The sequence below is a fragment of the Salmo salar genome, chromosome ssa05 (genome assembly GCF_905237065.1).
Source record: "Salmo salar chromosome ssa05, Ssal_v3.1, whole genome shotgun sequence".
NCBI lineage: Eukaryota > Metazoa > Chordata > Actinopteri > Salmoniformes > Salmonidae > Salmo > Salmo salar.
Window position 1 is genome coordinate 68579994 of NC_059446.1, and position 23341 is coordinate 68603334.

The following is a 23341-nucleotide window of genomic DNA, read 5'->3' on the forward strand; positions in this document are numbered from 1 at the left end:
CTCACAGCAGGTTGACCCTATGCTGACCCCAGAGGAGCGCCAACTAAACAAGATGCAGAACCACGGCTACGAAAACCCCACCTACAAATTCTTTGAACAAATGAACTGAGGCGATGGATGTGGCCTCCCGGTCATGCCCAATCACACGAGGCGCTCCCTTTCCTTGTTCCCCTCCTAGGGAGCAGTCCCAGTCACACCGCCTATGATGTATTAAGATGTATCATTACGACCAACACTTTAATGTAACTTGACAAGCAAATAGGGGGTATATTTCCCAATCCTCTGACCAACCATGTCCCCACATCAGTTTTGGAATGTAAACCAGTAACAGAGATGTATTACCAACTGATCCATCCTGTTACTCTTCTGGTCTAGAATAAAGGGGTGGACATTAATGCCACAGTGTAACAATCATCTCATTTAGAGAGATTCACTCCTGTCTACTTGGATAGGAATGCCATTGGAATGGCTTGAGTTGACCCCCTTATTCTTAATGAAATGGATTGATATTTGTCAGAAACTGACTCAATGTTGAACAGTGCATTTTGCTTTGTTGTGTATGTCATCTGTTTATTCTTTGTTGGATTGTGTTACAGCTCTGGTTCATTATATTCCAGTTCAGATAAATGGTGTAAATTGTGAACAACGAATATAGTCTGATTATAGTATAACTGATTTAAATCTCCATACAAACTGGTTCTCGATCTAAAGCTACAATGACTCTGACATGATGACCACCAAGCCAACCCCACCTCCATGAGTCAATGTAGGACATCTTCTTTCAAAGCCAGGCACAGTTATAATGATTAAGCAGAGATGAGGAGGTTGGGTAGGGAATGTGAGATATTGAAGCTTGATTAACTTAGTTGTTACTTAGTTATTACTTAAACCCACATATATATTATCAATCCATAGTAAAATGGGTTGGTGGTCTTTTGATATTCAGCCCAACCTCATCTCCTTCAGTCTGTGGCATCTGACACAACCGGCACCCAGTGCCTATTCTATGTGATGTGAACTATTTAATTGAACTAATGTACCAAATGTACCATTAAGTTAAGTGAATGACTGCTACCTAAAAAATTGTAACAAAGTAATGAGAAGTCCATTATTTTAATGAAAGCATGCAGATTTGGTGTATGATGCTACCGTCTTTGTGTTGTTCCTGTTCTTTGCTTTTGATAAGATGGAAATGTGACAGATTCAAATGGACAGTGTAAATATCTTTAGAAAAAAAAAACATTCAAAATAGACATTTCTAGAATGATTTTGCATCAGTGTAATGGAATAAAAACAAAAAAAGAATACCTTGTGCTGTTCAGAGAGAGAACATTTTCCTAACATGGCTGATTGAAAACGGACTGTTGTAAAAACCAGCACAAGACGACACAGTTAACTTCTGACTGAATGTATTTTAGGTAGACGTTGAGACTCCATTTCCTCTTCGGTAGGGCATCACTCCCCGAGTAGAACCCCAAGGACTAACCTGTAATCAGTAGACAAGCTACATATCCAAAACCTTCCTCATGATCTCACTGTAGTTTAACATTGGATGTCTCTTTTCACTATTTGCAGGTCTGAATGAGAACAGTGGGATGTCATTTCATTATTGTGGTGAAATGGACTTTAGTATTAGGGAACATAGTGATGTTGGCAACATGGTGATATTGGGTAATAGTTGCATGTAAGGGAGGTACGCCGAGGACTGGACTATTGCTCAGATTGGGTGGGACCACAATATTTGCTCTAGCACACCTTAGTGAGTTATTTTCAGTTTATTGCTTCAAATTCAAGTTTAATCTTTATTAGGGACATAGCCGGTTTCAGGCAGGATGAACATACAATACAGAACATATAGACGCTGTGTAAACACCAGTTGAATGTTAGTCTACTAGGGAGATGTGTTGCATCTCACTGAAGTATCTGTCACCGTTATCATGATCAATATCATTCACTGTATATAGATAAGAAGGGATTGTCCACTTTTCAGTGGCTGATTGTTGACCTCTTGGATGGGTTTTATGTTGAATTTATTTTCCACTACATGATTTTGGTACCAGAGAGAGTTCTCTGTGTTGGATGGTCACATACACAGTAGGAGGTTTCTTCGTAATCTACGGTGTCAACTACAACTACTGTTGGCCTACTGTACTACAGAGGACCCTAACCAAAACCAACTCCCAGAATTCTGAAAATAGCACTTTGTAAAACACCACCATTCCGGAAACATCCTAGGAGGTTCATTGTTTATTTATAACTCATGGCTAGGTTGTTCTGCTGTTGTGTACTCCATGAAACCACTGGTGACATGAGGGAGTAAATTATTGATCACATCAGAGGAGAGATGTGGCTGACTCAGCCTCATCACCTCAAACCGTTCTGTTTCTTTATTCAAACACTGCTTTGAATATGGGAAGAGGAGTTCAAAGAATTGACCTCAGAAATTTGAATTTTCGATGTATTGCTTTTGGATTGTAGGAATCACGGGTTGTGGTTACTGAACCAAGATAATTATAGAGCTGAGATAGTCTTTGTATAATTTGTACAGCTCCATTTAGTGAATGAAAACATGGAATGTTCCCAGTTTAAGTCAGTTGAACATTGTATCGATACTACTGAAACCATAGAAGAGAATAAGCTTGCCTATGATTCCCCAAAGACTCAAGGTTTTCATACCAGCATTTAGCAGATGTAGAATGGTGTATACTGTAGTGACTGAACACACATCTGTATGTCCTCTCTTGATTAAGATACTTCTATGTTGGCCTCCCTCCCCTCCCCACCAATGAAAATGTAAACAATTATATGGAGAGTTTAATTGCTGCATTATTGCCTTTTACAATGCTGTGTTTTGGATATAATTATGTATTTTTTATTTAAGTAATTATCCATTGGATTGAGGGTAATGTTTTCTCACTGTATGAAAAATATAGTAGCTTGTTTAAGGCACCCTAAAGAGGTTAAATGTCTAACCTGCAGTTCAGATACAGTAGACCTACACTGTCTAAGTGTATTGTTGGGCCAGTAACCGAAAGGTTGTTGGATCGAATCCCCGAGCTGACAAGGTAAAAATCTGTCGTTCTGCCCATGAACAAGGCAGTTAACCCACTCTTCCCCTGTAGGCCGTCATTGTAAATAAGAATTTGTTCTTAACTGACTTGCCTAGTTAAATAAATGTTCAATTTAAAAATCAAGTCTATAACAAAATTGTCCATGGTGTGGCGCCAAACACAACTGTGAACAAATTATTGCTCTATGTCAGACAGATACTGACAGATACTGACTGTATATAATGTGAACTCCCACCATTTTGACTATATTCTGATTGGAATGAGGGAGCTGATCTTCAAATCCATTCAGAACTTGACCAAAGACATACTCTGCTCTAGAAGAGGTCAGACAGCTGACTCATTTGGCCAATTGTCCCTGAGCTATGTAGAGTGTAATTCATGTGCAAGAAATCTGAGCAATGGAGATCTGATTAAGCTAATTAAAACTGTAATAAAATTAAAAATGACCCACGAAACACTTTCTTGAATCACTGTTCTTCCGCTCTGACTACTGGATGGGATAGTTGTCTTGATTTTATTATATCAGCCAGTATGGGGTCACCTAGAGAGATGCATGTGTTCTGTCACAGCTATAACCAGAGAGGCTATAACCAGAGAGGTATTCTCTGGTTATAATAACACATTAATAAACACACCACCCACATGAAAGTGGAGTGTTCTAAAGTATGGCTTTTATTGTGGCCTGGTGTAGCCTCTTTTATTATCTAGATTGGTGAAGGTATCTATACTGTGTGCAACACTATAAACAGTTTGCTGCCATATTTGGGGTTTGAGGTCTTGATTGAAATCCACCTTCATATGTGTACAAAACATAACCAGCATTGATAGTTAAGGGAATAAAACCTCAAGTGTTCTGCAAATGTGTTTGTGCATTTTATGGATGTCAGAGCAGGGAGTTGTACACAACCACACATCAACCAAACACCTATTTAGATTCAATAGAACATGAAGCACAATGACATCACATCCTGTTGTTTCATCTCAATTTCCATTCCAGTTTTTAAACGTCACAGACTGAAACTATCTGCAATGTAAGGAAGTCAACATGGTTATGGTTTACGGTTTATTCTAGACCAAATGACAACCCTCAGCAGCAATACTGTCTTAAACACCATAGTCAATGGTTTTGCTTGTCTACTAAGTCAAATTCACTTGTTCCAATTGAAACTCATCTGAGTGGATTTATTTGCTGTTTTCATCATTCTAAAAATAAAATAGTGTCAGCAGGCTAAGCACATGTTATTTGGTTGTAACATTATTAGGCTTCTATTAGGCTAATTATGACTTATTTTTTAGATGACATTTGATACATAATTATTTATCTAGGCCAGTGGTCACAAACCAGTCAGTAGCGATCTACTGGTCGAGCTCTGAGGAATTCCTATTCGATATATCGAACATTTCTGTAAACAACCCAACTGTAGAAAAAGCCCATGGAGTTGGTGGAATAATCCTTTAATTCATTGCCACTTACTCCGCTGGGCCAGGGGCGCTTTAATTAGGTCAGGTGGAAATGTCCGACAGATCTCCACTCCATAAAAGGAGGAAATCACCATCGCCTGATCGCGCTGCTTTCTCTTCCTTCACTCTGTCTAATCCAGAAGTTCTGTGCGTCCATGAATCCACGTAAATCCACCGACTCCGTTACCTTTCATCTGAACTTTCATCTGAACTATCTGTTGCGATCGGGAGAGTGGGCCATCAGTTGTTTGAAGTTATTCAAACATTTTGTCTAATGTGAATGGTCAATGATTCCGGCCCTACGGATCATAATAGGCCAATTATGCAATTGGTATGGTTAATATGTAATGAAATTCCGTGTACACATGAAGACACTTGAAAGGGTGAAATAAGAAAGTCATTGTTTGTTGAACTGATCGGCTCTGATATCCAACTAATGGCGATTATAGATTGAATAACCGATCACTGTTTGTATTATTCTTTCATGATTTATGATAAATAGTTACGAGCCTAAATTACTCACCGATGATTCCTATTGACTTATTAATGAACTGGATTGTTGAATTCCCTAAATTATGTTAATAATTAATGATTGTTATGATTAGATCTTTGTGATGATGGATTTGATTGGATACACGTTATTCTGTTTCCTTTGTTATGCAGCACAGACTACTCAGTAAATATACCACTTTATGGTTAAAGGAATTCCTGCCTCAGTCTCATCCATTCCTCTGTCACCTGACCCGTGACCACCTGTTCACCCTCACTGTCAGTCATCCTACCTGTCCAGCTACCCACACAGATTCCACTAATCTTTCACCAACAATAAAGCCTTCCGTTCCAGTTTTTTTATTCGTTTTGCTCTGTTCCCGCTAGGTGCACTTGATTCAGCAGCCATAGCGCCGGGAAGGCGAGGTGGTCCTTTTTTTTTTTAACAATTTCATGTGTCTGAGGGAAGAACTCCGCCTTCCCGGCAGTCATAGAGGGGCGGCAGATAGCCTCGTGGTTGGAGCGTTGGACTAGTAAACGAAAGGTTGCAAGATTAAATCTCTGAGCTGACAAGGTAGAAATCTGTTGTTCTGCCCCTGAACAAGGCAGTTAACCCACTGTTCCCCGGTAGGCTATCATCGTAAATAAGAATTTGTTCTAAAACAGACTTGCCGAGTTAAATAAATGTTCAATATAAAAAAGTCTATAACTAAATTGTCCATGTTGTGGCGCCAAGCACAACTGTGAACCAATTATTGCTCTATGCCTGACAGATACTGTCTGTATATAATGTGAACTCCCACCATTTTGACTATACTCTGATTGGAATGAGGGAGCTGATCTTCAAATCCATTCAGAACTTGACCAAAGACATACTCTGCTCTAGAAGAGGTCAGACAACTGACTCATTTGGCCAATTGTCCCTGAGCTATGTAGAGTGTAATTCATGTGCAAGAAATCTGAGCAATGGAGATCTGATTAAGCTAATTAAAACTGTAATAAAATAAAAAATGACCCACGAAACACTTTCTTGAATCACTGTTCTTCCGCTCTGACTACTGGATGGGATAGTTGTCTTGATTTTATCATATCAGCCAGCGTGGGGTCACCTAGAGAGATGCATGTGTTCTGTCACAATAACACATTAATAAACACACCACCCACATGAAAGTGGAGTGTTCTAAAGTATGGCTTTTATTGTGGCCTGGTGTAGCCTATTTTATTATCTACATTGGTGAAGGTATCTATACTGTGTGCAACACTATAAACAGTTTGCTGCCATATTTGGGGTTTGAGGTCTTGATTGAAATCCACCTTCATATTTGTACAAAACATAACAGCATTGATAGTTAAGGGAATAAAACCTCAAGTGTTCTGCAAATGTGTTTGTGCATTTTATGGATGTCAGAGCAGGGAGTTGAACACAACCACACATCAACCAAACATCTATTTAGTTTCAATAGAACATGAAGCACAATGACATCACATCCTGTTCTTTCACCTAAATTTCCATTCCAGTTTTTAAACGTCACAGACTGAAACTATGTGCAATGTCAGGAAGTCAACATGGTTATGGTTTTATGGTTTATTCTGGACCAAATAACAACCCTCAGCAGCAATACTGTCTTAAACACCATAGTCAATGGTTTTGCTTGTCTACTAAGTCAAATTCACTTGTTCCAATTGAAACTCATCTGAGTGGAATTATTTTCTAAAAATAAAATAAAGTGTCAGCAGGCTCAGCACATGTTATTTGGTTGGAACGTTATTAGGCTTCATTAGGCTAATTATGACTTATTTTTTAGATGACATTTTATAAATCATTATTTATCTAGGCCAGTGGTCACAAACCAGTCGGACCCTGGGCATCTTTCTTTTGGTGTTTTTCAGAGTCCGTAGAAAGGCCTCTTTAGTGTCCTAAGTTTTCATAACTGTGACCTTAATTGCCTACTGTCTGTAAGCTGTTAGTGTCTTAACGACCATTCCACAGGTGCATGTTCATTAATTGTTCATGGTTCATTGAATAATCATTTACAATGAAGATCTGTGAAGTTATTTGGATTTTTTCTAATTATCTTTGAAAGACAGGGTCCTGAAAAAGGGATGTTTCTTTTTTTTGCTGAGTTTACATCTGCATTGCTTGCTGATTGGGGTTTTAGGCTGGGTTTCTGTACAGCCAGGGGCGGAAATCCCGGGGGGGACGGGGGGGACACGACCCCCCCATCCTGGGAAAAATATGATTTGTCCCCCCCAATATATCACTGAAACATAACTATGTAATTTAAATAATATTAATAATACGCAATGAAAGCAATTGTGCTGATTATAGACACTTAATAGCGCGTTTTTAAGTTTCAAAAAGAATGCGACCCCCCCACCCTTTGCCTCACAATGGTTTGATCCACTGCCAGTTCCTTAGTTGGCAAGGTAACAGAGGGGTCGTGTCTACTGTAAGTTAGTGCTTCAAAGTCCCTGTGATAAGGTTAGCGACTTCTACCATTGTCTTAAATATATTTAATGGTCTCGTTGCAAAAGCTAAATTGTCGCAAGGGAACTTTTATTTATTTATTTTATTTCTCCTTTATTTAACCCGGGTAGCGAAGATTATAGCAAACACCACTGAAACTGAATTGGTGCTCGCTAGCTTTGCAAATTCAGCTATTGTTGGAAGCCAGCCAATATGAAACAAACTATTAAAATTACAAAAGGTTGCAGCATATGTTGTGTAAATGGTGAACTCATACAGCTGTCAACTCTTGTCATTTTAATCCGTTTCACATTTGCTAGCTACCTTTTAGATCGAAGCCCAAATAGAATGATAGAAGATGATAGAAGCCCATCTCCTACTGTAAATAACCTACACACTGTGTGTGTGTGTAGCCAGCCAGCCAGTCAGGTAGAAAAATGGCAGAAAAATAAAAGACGGACATCAGAGTATTTTTCAGTACACCAAAACGCAAAGTAAGAACCCTAGTAGCCTAATATCTCAGACTAGTTGATAAAATGTTCATAAGAAAGAAATGAAATTCTAATGGAAATGTTTCACAATGATGTCATTAGGCAGAGCAGGCAACAGATGGCACACAGACAGCAGAGTTGGGGACAGCTATGCAGGGACAGACTGGCAGAGACAGGGAGTCTCAGGTAAGTTTGTTGAGTCTTTGTTTGGCAACATTATGAAAGGTTCTCCATTTTTTTGACTTGTAAAATAGGAACATAATTGGAAAATGCCATGGATACCCCCACTCTCAACTTAAACTGGTGACTGAACTAAGATTTGTTAAAGGCAATGGTATTGCTGTTGTGATTAGTTGTGTAGTTTTGGGTACCGGTAGTTAGGAGTACGGGCAAACACCTTATTTCTTTGGTTCCTCAATATACATTTACCATATTACAATGTAGGCTATGTGTTACAGCACTACTTTTAGTGTCCCCCTCAGGAATTGCTCTTGAGAAAATGTCATGTAATTGTCCCCTCCAAAGTTGATATCAGATTTTCGCCCCTGTGTACAGCACTGGCTGATGTAAAAAGGGCTTTATAAATACATTTGATTGATATTGTTGTAAAGGTAACCTCTGTGCCTGTGCACATGTATGCATGTTCAACTTGTCTACCCTAATGTTGATGTTATGCTGGCACGGTTCAACTGTTGTTAAAACTGTACAAACGGAGTATCATTTTGTTCGTTTTTTGTCTTACAGACAACCGGGACATCTTTCTGGAGTGGATTCTAGATACAGAAACATAATTCCTTTGCCTGCTTGTGTCATTGTAGGTGAATTGTATAGGGATAGGATTTGACATTGTGCTCGATTTCAAGCAGATGAATTTCAGGAGCTGAATGGTAGTTTGATCATACAGTAGCACTCCTCCCACAGCTTTACAAGTATTCCCTAAATTTACTTTATGTTTCTTTGGAATGGCAAGCATACCCAGCATACCTCCAGCAGAAGGATTGGCCTGCTAGAGTTGTAATACGTTTGTAGCCTGCGTTGTGTCTGCCTTTTATACAACATTTGCTAACATAAGTACACATAAAACCCATGGCATACAAGGATGTAAGTTTCCTCTTTTACCTTTATAAACTCAACTTTCGTTTCTTAATATCTGTATTCATTATACTATTGTTATTATTTCCGCTACAAGACCATGGTGATTGCCTACGGAGCTGTGAAGGGAACGGCACCTCCATACCTTCAGGCTCTGATCAGGCCCTACACCCAAACAAGGGCACTGCGTTCATCCACCTCTGGCCTGCTGGCCCCCCTACCTCTGAGGAATCACAGTTCCCGCTCAGCCCAGTCAAAACTGTTCGCTGCTCTGGCACCCCAATGGTGGAACAAGCTCCCTCACGACGCCAGGACAGCGGAGTCAATCACCACCTTCCGGAGACACCTGAAACCCCACCTCTTTAAGGAATACCTAGGATAGGATAAAGTAATCCTTCTAACCCCCCCCCCCTTAAAAGATTTAGATGCACTATTGTAAAGTGGTTGTTCCACTGGATATCATAAGGTGAATGCACCAATTTGTAAGTCGCTCTGGATAAGAGCGTCTGCTAAATGACTTACATGTAAATGTAAATGTATTATTATTATTTCCGTAGCCTAGGTTACACTAATCGTCACGCTAGTCACTGACCTGTATTACCTGTCCGTGAAGGCTATATCTGTACAGTGATTTGAATGCCAGTCTGCTGCACTCCAGTACTGTACCAGCACCACGGTAGGAACTGATGTTTTGCACCTCAGATTTAACCAGGATTAAAGTGAATAGTAAACTTGATTATGATAGTTTATTAATCAATAGCACAGTAGGCCTACAGTAGCTATATAATGAACATTGTAAAGTTGAAAAGATAAAGTAAAAACAAGAATAACATTTCACTTTCGATTTTGATCCACAATTCCACATTATATTTGACAGTTTTTTCGAGGCAGAAATGTGAAGCGTCAGCCTTACAGTAGCATAGCCTAGGCCAGGATAGTAGCCTATATATATAGGTTTTGTGGCATACTGTAGTAAGCCTAATATAACCAGCTAATAATACAAATAAAAAAAGATCCCATGTCCTTCTGTAATATTGATAATTTCATGTTAAAGCTACAGTCTGGGATTCGAAAAACAGCAGAGGCTGTTAAAGCTTTCATTTGAATATAGTCTGGGATTTTAAGTGAACAGTCAATTTAAGTATGATAAATTGTGTATTAATCAATAGCATAGTAGCCTACGGTAGCTATATAATGAACAATGTAAAGTTGAAAATAAAATAAAAACGAAAGAAACATTTTGCTTTCGATTTTGATTACCTTGAAGCCACAATATTGTATGTGACCGGTTTTGCAAGGCGACACGTGAACTACAAAAACTGTGCAGCCTGTAGTAGACTAGGCTAACGTTGCATTGGCAGCCTATTTCATTAGCTCGTCTTATCACTATTCATATCATATACACTCAGTGGCCAGTTTATTTGAAACGGTCGGCCTCGGAGACTTTTCACGCACGACATTGTCTAGGGTAAAATTGGGCAACTTGCGTCCCGCGTCTCCTTTTAAAGGAACTCGAATCAATTAGGAACTCAGACGGGGTCTACATTTACTGTTATGGGTTAGAATAGTAGAATACACAGGGTGCAATTTCGAAATGTGGTTGTGTTTCAGAAAGGTTTCTCTTGTTTATGTCAGACACAGATAGTCAGTCAATTATCCCATGTCAGCTAACATTTTTTAGATTGCCAAATTAGTTTATCGGACAGCTATCTAAACTTGTAATCATGGTCGAATTATCGGCCGAGATGTCCCCCATAGTTTTTTTTGTTTGTCAGTCTCACTAAGATATCATATTAAAACGGCCAACATTTCTCTACACCCTATGGCAAAATGTGTAGAATAGCAGGAAATTCGCTGTAAAACAGCTATGGATGTGGGTATGAGACCTGAGAGCAACGGCAGCCCCTCGTGATCAGTTTAGATCTTTTGTGGCCCCCACAAGAATCAAAGTTGCCCATCCATGTGTTATGGTTTACAGAGAATGGCGTATCGGAATGCACAACTCATCGGTCCTTGTCAGCAGGCGACCACACTGGGTTCCACTCCTATCCGCTGAAAACAAGAAGAAGCGGCTCCAACGGGCACGCGATCACCAGCACTGGACACTTACACTAGCCAAAGCCATGTTATATCAATTTGATACATTCTCATAAAGGTGGCATTTGATCTGGTGCTGGACGAGAGATGCATACAGCAGTAACACGGCCAATTCGTTCTTTAATTCCTTTGCATTTGTTTTCGCATGTAAAACACATAAATAGCTGTTGCTACAAGAAAGATTAGAAGATTACTAGAGAACAGTAGATATTTGATCCAGGGGTAAAATGGCTCCTCTTAAAGTTCTGCAAGAAGAAGACAGTCATGTTAGCAATACAACATGTTGTGTAGAGAGAATGCTATCAAACCTATTATAACATGTTGTTCATCATATTGCCAAGTCCTAGACTCAACTGCACTAGGTGCTTTCCCGGACACAGATTAAGCCTTGTCTGGATGAAAAAACACGTAAAATGGAGATTCTCTATTGAGTAATTGTTTTTGTCCAGGACTAGGCTAAATTGACTAGACTTGTTTTAAAAGTGCTTTTTAAAAACAAAAATAAATAAATTAAGGCCTAATCCAGGATTTGGTGGTGATTGTATAAATTATCCTAGTTCTTTAGTAACTTGATTTAGGACATAATGTAAAATAAAATAATAAAGAAATTATATAACTGTTTACATTACAGCAAAACAAATTGAGCTATTACATCTTTATTTAATACATTTCGGTGAAACGGACACATAATGTACTAAACTAGTATTTAGCATGAATAAAACCTTATAGTGACTTACCACTTGGAGCCACAGTTGTCTTGTCCTGGGTGACTTCTGGTGAAAGGGAAAATAAGAGGGATATCATTTTCTGAAGAATCCTTACTACATATAGATATACAACATCATAAGATATACAGTAATACATACCCTTTACTTCCATCTCTTCGAAAATCTGAACAGAACCCATCCCAAAATATCTTTTATATTGTCCATCAAAGTAGCACTCTGCTGTACAGTTTGGCATATCTCTGTCATGTAAGGTCAGGTTTCTTAATGTCATGGAAGTGGTGCTTTCAATTGACTCAATGTTTACACGTTGCTTATACAACTCTGTCTTCAGGACATCTATTGTTCGGTTTTTGTTGTTGATATCCATGATTACCCAATGCATTTCACAGTTCTCTATCACCTCCTGATCGGAGGTTATGTTGCAATGCAAAATGGCTGTGTCTCCCAATGTGTAGCGAGTTTCAGACGTCCACTGGTTTACCTTCACACTAGTGTGTGCAGGACCTTGTGGAGAAGAGACAAAGAGTGTGTGGGTAATGAGATACTGTAAGAATAGAATCATCTGTCTAATTGAGGTCTTGTCAGTGCATGCCATCTAAGTGGTCATGTATCAGGTAAAGCTCTGATGCTTCCTCTGAATCTTTCCTCTACATTTTACTGCATATTATCAAACAGTTAAACATAGATATAAAAAAAAAACACGGGAATATTTTCTTACCTGCCAGTAACAGCAATAGAAAAGCGCGGAACATTGGTGATCTAATTGTGTCGTTTCTTTGTTGAATATGGTTCCAACACATGTGAAAATGATTGACTTGTTTCCTGTACCTAAGAAGAAAAGAGCAGTTATAGCCACAGAAACCACATTGACACAGGCATTCAATGTACTGTAACATTGACAGAATTTTCAAGAAACGGGTCAAAGTGTTTCATGGCTGTTCTATACATGTGGCTGCCACTGGTTATAATTTGGTGTCGGAATGCAACATTGTAAGTCAATACAAGTAAAATTCCTACAGCCTATATAGGTAAATGACATTACTCTTTTATTTATACATTCATTACATTTTGGCATAGTGAATTATATAAATATCAGGTTATCTGAGGTTGAATTCAAACAACAAAATTAACCATGTATATGAATTAAGAAAAACAAATATATACATCAATTAATATATCAATTATATTATATTAATTAATGCATACAGTGCATTATTAAATGTGCAGAAAATACTTATACTCACTATGTACATAATATCTCAACATCTGCTTTTCAGTGTCCACAAGATGGCATCAATAGGCCAACTTTGTGCGTAAGAGAAAGAAAAACGTGTATACAATCAATTCCAAACTTATTTTGTTGCATCCCTTCTATTACGTTATGTGTTTGGTAAGATATCCCCTACTTTTTTGAATGGTCCTGTTTAACAGAAATACAGTACCAACATTAAGAAGCAACAGGATTGTTAGGTTCTATGGTTGTGATAAGGGAGGACTATGTATGGCCTTTTGATTCAGCAGAAAGGTTAGCAGGTCTCCCACAAACGTTCACTAATTTTACATCTCTTCTGTCATGCTAGGCCAGGGGTCAACTTTCTCTGTTGAGTGGGGTAGCCACAGGAAACATTGCATTGCTTTGAAATATTATATTTACAGTATTGTAATATACTATGGTTCAAATTAGGTAAATGTTACTCAATAGCAGGGATGGGCAACTGGAGGCCCCCTTTTGAGGCCCGGGGATCAATTTCCACAATAAAATTCAACATTTTGTATTTAGGAACTCAGTCCGGGTCTGAACTTAATGTTGAGAGTTCGAATAATAGAATACAAAAGGTGATATTTCAAAATGCGGTGGTTTATAGGCTGTTTTTCTCTTTTATGTCAGTCACTGACAGTCACTTTATTAGCCCATGTCAACTATTTTTAGACTGGTAAATTAGTCTAGCGGTCAGCTATCTAAACTTGTGGTAATCATGTTCGAATTACTGACCGAGGGGCCCCCATTGATCATCAGATATTATATTAAAATCTGCAAACATTTTCTCTCCACTCCATGGCAAAATGTGTAGAATTGCAGGAAATAAAACTTGATTTTCTCTTCGCTGTCAAGAAGAGGGCTACTAAAATGTTTTGCTCACAACTTTTGGCTAAGGGCCCCTAAATGCTACGATCGGCTCTGACTTCATGTGTGGGGATGGATGTGGGTACACAGGCCTCTGAGCCACTATGATAGGTTCCGATGTTTGTGGCTGTACATGTGGCCCGTTGAAGTCAACAATTTAACATTGAGAGCATACTGAATACATGTCATACAGCTAAATATGGGACATCATAGAACACCTTAACTGATGACCCATAATTGCATGTTCAATACTTTTGCATACAGTATCTACCCTTATTATACACCAGGTCTCCTCAATGTGTGTCTCATTTTTATTTATTTATTACAGTGCTGTAGATAGCATAGAGCCTCAACTTGTGATTTTCTTTTAATAAGCAACTTTTTGCACTGCACCCCCACCTTTTTGTAATCACTGTCATGCATGTATTAAATAACAAAAATATAGTTTCTATCTCAGTCTCCTACTGGTTTTTCCAGTTTCCTTTGTATTCCACTACATACATAACTAAGCAGATGTTGTTTTTTACATGTTACTTATTTCTCACATTTTTCTCTGTTTTAGACAATAGTTGCAATAGTCCTGAGAATGACTGCACATGTAAGGATTGTGATATTGCTCACCTTTTTATATGTTCCTGTAAAAACTCCATCAGTCAATGAAGGTAATTATACTGCATCTCCATTTAAGTTGTTTTTAAAATGATCAAACTGCCTCTTTAGCTTATCAAGTGTAAGGAAACCATTAAATAACATGTTTACTGCTCCACCTGCTCCACCTACTTACAGATCCAGGATTCACCATTACTTGTACAAATCGCAAAGGTGAAGTCATATACCGTAAAAAGGACTGGACTACAGCTTTTTCAGCAGGCAATGCTAAATGTACAAAGCGAGCAAAAGGTCAGTTTTGACCTAGGTCTCCTGACTATGACACCATTCAGGTTCACTCTGCAGTACATTTCACGTTCTGACATTTAAGAATTCACACGTGCAATATATTTGTATTTTCTTTTCTCTACAGGCAAAGAATTTCAGTGCCTAGAGGTAGACAGCGCCATCAACAACACTTCATTATGTTCCTCAAATACAGAGTGTTGATTCAATGATATGTTTGAAGAGGAAGAATATGTGAAATGCATTATTCAGAAAAATTGTAGGTTTTACTTATTACAGCATGCAGCTAGGAATGTTGTATAATTTCACATTTCCAATATTTGCATTTCAGTGGCAATCCGAACTCTTTGAGACATTTAAAAACCAAAATATCAATTTCCCCTCATACGGTGGCATCTGGAGAGGGTGGAAAAAATCAACAAATTCACAAAATACAAAACCATTCGGAACAAATCAAATTTCACATCTTGATCATAGCCATACCAGTATTAGGGCTATTCATTGTATGATTGGTAAGTTAATTTACTCATTTTGACCACTCACCGTTAGGTTAAGATAATTAAATCAGTACATTAACTCTAATCTTGAAACATTCTGGTAGAATGATTATACTTGTCCTATCTTAACTTATTCCAGGTGTGCTGCTATACCAGAAGATGGAAAGATTGACATCCTCAAACATCTAAGGAGTATTCACTAGTAACTTAATAGAATCAAATGGAAGCAAGCCCCCCTAATGATTGCATCCAACTATAACAAACCATGGCAGGCAGCAAAAACCATATTGTCTGTGACGACAAGCCTTTCAGTTGTCTGTGACGACTGAAAGAAGGAAAAAAATCCCACTTAACATGCAGAAGATAACACAACAATAAGAGACAACCTTTTAATAAATTCAGAATTTGGATGACTGTGATTTTTTTAAAAAGTATTACTTTTTAAAGCAGTGTTTTGTATTTTGTAGAATCTGTAAGGTCAATAAGACTTTTATTTTGTTGTTAAAAGACAAGCTTTATCATTTTGTTATAAGACACTTTATCATTTTGTTCAGTTGCTTAGCTACCAGGTTTAGGGTAATTTCGAATGGAAGTCTTAGGAAGTGACTTTAGGAAGTAATTTGAATAAAAATATTTAAAAGAAAAAAAATGTTTCACATGAATAGCATCTCCTTTTCAGTTTATTGAGAAGTCTTTGAAAATAGATGTCCTTTTTTCAATTGTCGAATTGACTGGCTTCAATTTTTATTGACCCCAGCCCTGTTACAGGGTATGACAATGACTGACTATGACTTTCCCTTCCTCCTTCAAAATCCCCATTTGAGGAGCTAAAGCCTTGTTCACACGCTAGACCTTAATGCTCAAATCCGTTTTGGAATACTGACTGTCCCAAACAGCAAGTGACCAAATCATATTGTGTGTGTTCAGACAGCAGTCATCTGCTGACACGGCTATGCTAGTTGTCATAGTAACGATGGGTGTGTGCAGGGGTGTACATTTAGATGTTTCCCAGTTGCTTTGAATGTTCAAAATGAAATTGTAAGAACACTTTAAACAAGCTAATTAGCTACCACATATTCTTGTCAAACTGTCAACAGAGTAGCTAGCAAGCAACAAGCTATGCCAAATAAATTAGATGTGTCCATTCAGTCACAAGTCGCATGCCCAGGAATCAAATGTGTATTTCATTTTAAACCACCACGAAGGTGGCTTGAAATATCCGATTCTATTTGCTTTTTGGCTCTTCAGACTGAAGGAAAAATAACAGATTTAAATCGGATATGATTTTTTGCGTAGATTTGAGTCACTTCAAACTGCCAATGTGAACAAGGCATAACTGAACCTAACATAAGCTACTTGTGCATTTATTTACCCAGTAAATTAAACAAAAAATGCACTGTCACGCCTACTCTCGTTCTGGCGCTCAACGTTGCCTGTTTACTAACCACCAGTCCTGGCAACCCATCATTACGCACACCTGCCAACCAACATTATTCACACCTGCGCCCCATCATTATGCACACCTGGACTTCATCACTACCTTGATTACAAAAGCTCTCCCTCGCCCTCCATTTGGCAAATCTGACCATAACTCTATCCTCCTGTTTCCTGCTTTCAGGCAAAAATTAAAGCAGGATGCACCAGTGACTCGGTCTATAAAAAAGTAGTCAGATGAAGCAGATGCTAAACTACAGGAATACCTGGGATAGGATAAAGTAATCCTTCTAACCCCCCCCCCCCCCCCACAAAAAAAAGATATAGATGTACTATTGTAAAGTGGTTGTTCCACTGGATATCATAAGGTGAATGCACCAATTTGCAAGTTGCTCTGGATAAGCGCGTCTGCTAAATGACATAAATGTAATGTTTTGCTAGCACAGACTAGAATATGTTCCGGGATTCTTCCGATGGCATTGAGGAGTGCACCACATAAGTCTCTGGCTTTATCAATAAGTGCATCGAGGACATCGTCCCCACAGTGACCGTACGTACATACCCCAACCAGAAGCCATGGATTACAGGCAACATTCGCACTGAGCTAAAGGGTAGAGCTGCCGCTTTCAAGGAGCGGGACTCTAACACGGAAGCTTATAAGAAATCCTGCTATGCCCTCCGACGAACCATCAAACAGACAAAGTGTAAATACAGGACTATGATCGAATCGTACTACACTGACTCCGACGCTCATCGGATCTGGCAGGGCTTGCAAACTATTACAGACTACAAAGGGAAGCACAGCAGAGAGCTGCCCAGAGACACGAGCCTACCAGACAAGCTAAATATCTTCTATGCTCGCTTCGAGGCAAGTAACACTGAAACATGCATGAGAGCATCAGCTGTTCCGGATGACTGTGTGATCACGCTCTCCCCAGCCGATGTGAGTAAGACCTTTAAACAGGTCAACATTCACAAGGCTGCTGGGCCAGACGGATTACCAGGACGTGTACTAAGAGCATGCGCAGGCACAACGCCAACACAATCATTAAGTTTCCTGATGACACAACAGTGGTAGGCCTGATCACCGACAACGATGAGACAGCTTATAGGGAGGAGGTCAGAGACCTGACCGTGTGGTGCAAAGACAACAACATCTCCCTCAACGTGATCAAGACAAAGGAGATGATTGTGGACTACAATTGTGGACCCCCCCATTCTCATCGACGGGGCTGTAGTGGAGCAGGTTGAGAGCTTCGAGTTCCTTGATGTCCACATCACCAACAAACTAACATGGTCCAAGCGCACCAAGGCAGTCGTGAAGAGGGCACGACAAAACCTATTCCCCCTCAGGAGACTGAAAAGATTTGGCATGGGTCCTCAGATCCTCAAAAGGTTCTACAGCTGCACCATTGAGAACATCCTGACTGGTTGCATCACTGCCTGGTATGGAAAGTGCTCGGCCTCCGACCGCAAGGCACTACAGAGGGTAGTGCGTATGGCCCAGTACATTATTGGGGCCAAGCTTCCTGCCATCCAGGACCTCTATACCAGGCTGTGTCAGAGGAAGGCCCTAAAAATTGTCAAAGACTCCAGCCACCCTAGTCATAGACTGTTCTCTCTGCTACCGCATGGCAAGCGGTATCGGAACACCAAGTCTAGGTCCAAGAGGCTTCTAAACAGCTTCTACCCTCAAGCCATAAGACTCCTGAATATCTAATCAAATGGCTACCCAGACTATTTGCATTGCCCCCCCCCTTACACCGCTTCTACTCTCTGTTGTTATGATCTATGCATAGTCACTTTAATAACACAACCTACATGCACATATTACCTCAATTACCTTGAGTAACCGGTTCCCCCGCACATTGACTCTGTACCGGTACCCCCGTATATAGCCTCTCTATTGTTATTTTTTTACTGCTGCTCTTTAATTACTTGTTACTTTTATTTCTATTCTTCTTCATTTTTTTTTTAACTGCATTGTTGGTTAGGGGCTCGTAAGTAACCATTTCACTGTAAGTTCTACAACACCTGTTGTATTTGGCGCATGTGAGTAATACAATTTGATTTGATTTGAAGTTACAGCCTGAAGCCAATTTTATTTTGTTATTTTTTTTTATTTCACCTTCATTTAACCAGGTAGGCCAGTTGAGAACAAGTTCTCATTTACAACTGCGACCTGGCCAAGATAAAGCAAAGCAGTGTGACAGAAACAACAACACAGAGTTACACATGGAATAAACAAGCGTAGTCAATAACACAATAGAAAAAAAGAAAGTCTATATACAGTGTGTGCAAATGGCATGAGGAGGTAGGCAATAAATAGACCATAGTAGCAAAGTAATTACAATTTAGCAGATTAACACTGGAGTGATAGATGAGCAGATGATGGTGAGCAGATGATGATGAGCAGATGATGAGCAGATGATGATGAGCAGATGATGATGAGCAGATGATGAGCAGATGATGATGAGCAGATGATGGTGAGCAGATGATGATGAGCAGATGATGATGAGCAGATGATGAGCAGATGATGATGAGCAGATGATGGTGTGTAAGTAGTGATACTATGCTCTAACACCTTTAGTAAACTGTAAACTGTGATTTGAAATGTTTTCGGAACAATAGCTTTCTTTATGCACTGCATTTTTATTGTGTTTTTAGGCCTATTTATATTTGATCACTCTTTAATGTAAAGAATGTAGCCCTACTGATATATTTGTTTTATTGTCATGTATTATTATCTGAACACAATCAAGTAAGGTAAAGGTAAAACGTGACCAGCATCTGGTAAATGCATTCCAGACTGGAGTGGGCAAAAGTCCATATTTGATTAACTTTCATTTATTAACTGTGTGAACTTTTGACTACAGTTGGCGTATATTTCATTCATCGTGTAGCCTAATCATAATCATTGCTATTGATAGAGTATAGATTAAAGTTAATAAAGTGTAGACAATTTCTAAAAATAGGCAGTGGCCTACTCCAAAACATTCTGGGATGAAAACAAGAAGATTTTTCAGTCTGTTCAACTGTAGGCTACCGATAACTGCAGCTGCACACCTATGCTAGGCTGCCTAGAGCTTTTCAAACCTGCCATTACAACAAAGTTCATGGATTACAAAAGTCTCTGATGGTTTTAGCTCTAAAGGTGAACAGCTGCAATGGAACATTTGAGGTGTAAGAACAGGATGTGATGACTTTGTGCTTCATGTTCTCTTTAATCTAAATAAAGGTTTGGTTGATGTGTGGTTGTGTTCAACCCCCCCCCCCCTTTCTGACATCCATAAAACGGCATAAACATCTGGAGAACATTTGAGGTTTTATACCCTTAACTATGCTGGTTATGTTTCTTACAAATATGAAGGTGGGTTTAAATCTCAAGACCTCAAACCCCATATATGGCAGCAAACTGTTTGTGTTGCACGCAGTATAGATTCTATAACTACCTCTATAGTTAACTGTGACAGAACATATTAATCTCTTGGTGACTCCATGCAGGCTGATATTACATATACAGGACAACTATCCCATCCTGTGCTCAGAGGTGAAAAACAAGAACAGTGATTCAAGAAAACAGTGTGTTGTGTCGCTAGTGTGTTGTGGTTCATTTGTCATTTTATTACAGTTGTAATTAGCTTGATCAGATCTCCATTGCTCAGACTTCTTGCACATGAATTATAGAGAAGTTCCCCAAATACAGGTGTGCCAAGCTTCTAGTGTCATACCCAAGAATACTCTAGGCTTTAATCGCTGCCAAAGGTGCTTCAGCAAAGTACTGAGTAAAGGGTCTGAACACTTATGTAAATGTACGTTTTTTTTCAAATAAATTTGGCGGTCGTCATGTCAGAGTTATTGTAGCTTTAGAAAGAGTTTGTGTGGAGTTTTAGATCAGTTGTACAATAATCCGACTATATTGTTCATTCACATTTTACACTATTTATCTGAACTGGAATATAATGAATCAGAGCTGTAACACAATCCAACAAAGAATAAACAAATGACAACAAAGCAAAATGCACTGTTCAACATTGAGTCAGTTTCTGACAAATATCAATCCATTTCATTAAGAATAAGGGGGTCAACTCAAGCCATTCCAATGGCATTCCTATCCAAGTAGACAGGAGTGAATCTCTCTAAATGAGATGATTGTTACACTGTGGCATTAATGTCCACCCCTTTATTCTAGACCAGAAGAGTAACAGGATGGATCAGTTGGTAATACATCTCTGTTACTGGTTTACATTCCAAAACTGATGTGGGGACATGGTTGGTCAGAGGATTGGGGTATATACCCCCTATTTGCTTGTCAAGTTACATTAAAGTGTTGGTCGTGATGATACATCTTAATACGTCATAGGCGGTGTGACTGGGACTGCACCCTAGGAGGGGAACAAGGAAAGGGAGCACCTCGTGTGATTGGGCATGATCGGGAGGACACACTCATCGCCATTTGCTCAAATAATTTTTCGTGGGGTTTTCATAGCTGTGGTTCTGCATCCTGTTGAGTTGGCACTCCTCTGGGGTCAGTATGGGGAGACACGGAAGGTTAAAGCTCATACTGATACAGTACAAGTAAGTGCTACAGTATAAGGAAGTACTATAAGCAGAAAAAGTATATTCTACCTGTCGCTGCAGGAAGAGACACTTAGAAACTTTGAATACCTGCCTATGAAAAGCCAACTGACATTTACTCCTGAGGTGTTATACGGCTGCGCCCTCTCATGGTTATGATTTGACCCTGCTGGTCATCTATGAACATCTTGAAAAACGATCTGGCCTTAATGGTCACATGTATCCCCACCCGGTACAGCCAGAAGACGGCTGGCCACCAAGCATTGAGATCAGAGGAAGACTTGATGGTCTGAGGATCAGGTAAGTAAAAACATTTAAACCCACACACTAATGGACAATAAAGAGCTCTACTGGGAGCATCTTAAAGTGAGCAGGTGTTTGTTCTGTCTGATTCCCTGCCTCCACAATGCCGTACGGCTTCCTGGCAACGGCAATCACCAGCAACCCCACCATGGTCCCGCGGTTGAATGTCTCCAGGGCATCGGGATGCTAAGGACATTAACAGAAAAGGGGAAGAGAAGGCACAAAGAGGGGAAGATGGAAAAAAACATTTGGTTGATACACAATATAGACAAACGTATGTGGACACCCCTTCAAATTAGTGGATTCGGCTATTTCAGCCACACTCGTTGCTGACAGGTGTATAAAATCTAGCACACAGCAAAGCAATCTCCATAGACAATTTGTAAGTCGCTCTGGATAAGAGTGTCTGCTAAATGACATTATGGAAAAATCAAAATAAATCAGCCTAGACCTCAGAAAAACTATTGTAGACCTCGACAAGTCTGGTTCATCCTTGGGAGCAATTTACAAACGCCTGAAGGTACCACGTTCACCTGTACAAACAATAGTACTGTCATGAAGTTGGCCTTTGGGTAAGGTTTATGACCCCCCCATAAATACCTTTCTCCCTTTCCTCTCTTGACTCTACGGAAGGACTCTTGAAAAGCCTTTGTTAAACATAGAGAGTCGGGGAACATCAAAAGGTGGGAGGAAAGGAACCATATTTTGGTAATCCAACCAGTTGAAAATATGCATTGGTACTTAATGAATATGATGTCAGTTCGGTTGTCATCTGAGACATTCATATTAATGATAGGATGACATAAACTGTATCGTGGAAAGTCTACACATTATAGTTATCAGATTCACGTGTAATTGTTGTGCAATTTAAATGTTTAAATATGAAACTATTTGTGAAAAGATTAAATGGAATTTTAGCTTCCAAATGAGAGAATTGGATTTTCATAAGGTTAGAGCTCTGCTCAATCAGTGGCATGTGAAGAGACATTGGTTGTAAACTATGAAACATGCTCTCTCTCCTACCACTATATAAGTCCTTAACGAAAATGTAACCTCCTGTTCTGAGGACGTGAGGACGATGGTCCCACGTTAAAAGGACTAACATGTCAACTACAGAACTACGCCAACCTCAGCGTGAGCTTTGGTTGTGAATGGTATGAACTTTGAACTCTTATTCACTCCAGAAGTGATACCTCCTAGCCGTTGAGTTAGCAGCGGCCGCTGTAAACGTGGGCAAGGAAAGGACGGACAACGGATCCAGTCTAACACACAATGACGATACTTCAACGTATCCAGTTTACCACCAAAGATATTCTTCCGAGGACAGGAAGATCTCTGTTGGGCAACACGGCCAGCATCTACAACCAACCTACCGAAGCGCAGCTCAGAGTAAATATTTAATGCATTCTCCTTTTTGAAATGGCCGGTAATTTAGAATGCATAAGATACTGTATTTACGATAGCATAGCTTCTCCCTTTGTTACTCAGTCTTCCCGCTCTTTCACTCAAACCCAACCCCCTTCCTTTGTGTAACCAGCCGCCATGTCGGCTCCGTCCACCAGGGACGTTTTCTGTATGACATAATTTGCATTCTGTGTATATGTAATTCTGTGT

General features: G+C 39.4%; 1 protein-coding gene and 2 long non-coding RNA genes across 5 annotated transcripts in view; 2 read left to right on the forward strand and 1 right to left on the reverse strand.

The window, feature by feature from the left end:
- The window catches only part of LOC106605617 (amyloid beta precursor like protein 1), a 49943-nt gene extending 46417 nt beyond the window's left edge, over positions 1-3526 (forward strand). Inside the window, exon 17 of one of the 2 annotated variants that reach the window (XM_014201454.2) lies at positions 11-3526. In XM_014201454.2, coding sequence (XP_014056929.1) covers positions 11-109 — 99 coding nt within the window. In that variant the 3' untranslated portion in view covers positions 110-3526. Of the gene's footprint in view, positions 1-7 lie in introns of both variants that reach the window. The other variant, XM_014201453.2, reaches the window with a different exon arrangement.
- Positions 3527-9530: 6004 nt separating this feature from the next.
- On the forward strand, positions 9531-15822 carry LOC106605620 (uncharacterized). Of its 2 annotated transcripts, XR_001328906.2 has the most exons (6): positions 9531-9747; positions 14584-14683; positions 14808-14921; positions 15043-15065; positions 15247-15427; positions 15552-15822. It is a non-coding gene; the product is annotated as an uncharacterized lncRNA (long non-coding RNA). The 2 variants fall into 2 exon arrangements; XR_006769950.1 differs by having other exon boundaries at positions 15043-15427.
- Positions 9804-12816, reverse strand: LOC106605619 (uncharacterized). The gene is made up of 4 exons (XR_001328905.2): positions 12615-12816; positions 12035-12400; positions 11906-11941; positions 9804-11413 (listed from the first exon to the last, which is right to left on the reverse strand). It is a non-coding gene; the product is annotated as an uncharacterized lncRNA (long non-coding RNA).
- Positions 15823-23341: the final 7519 nt, after the last annotated feature.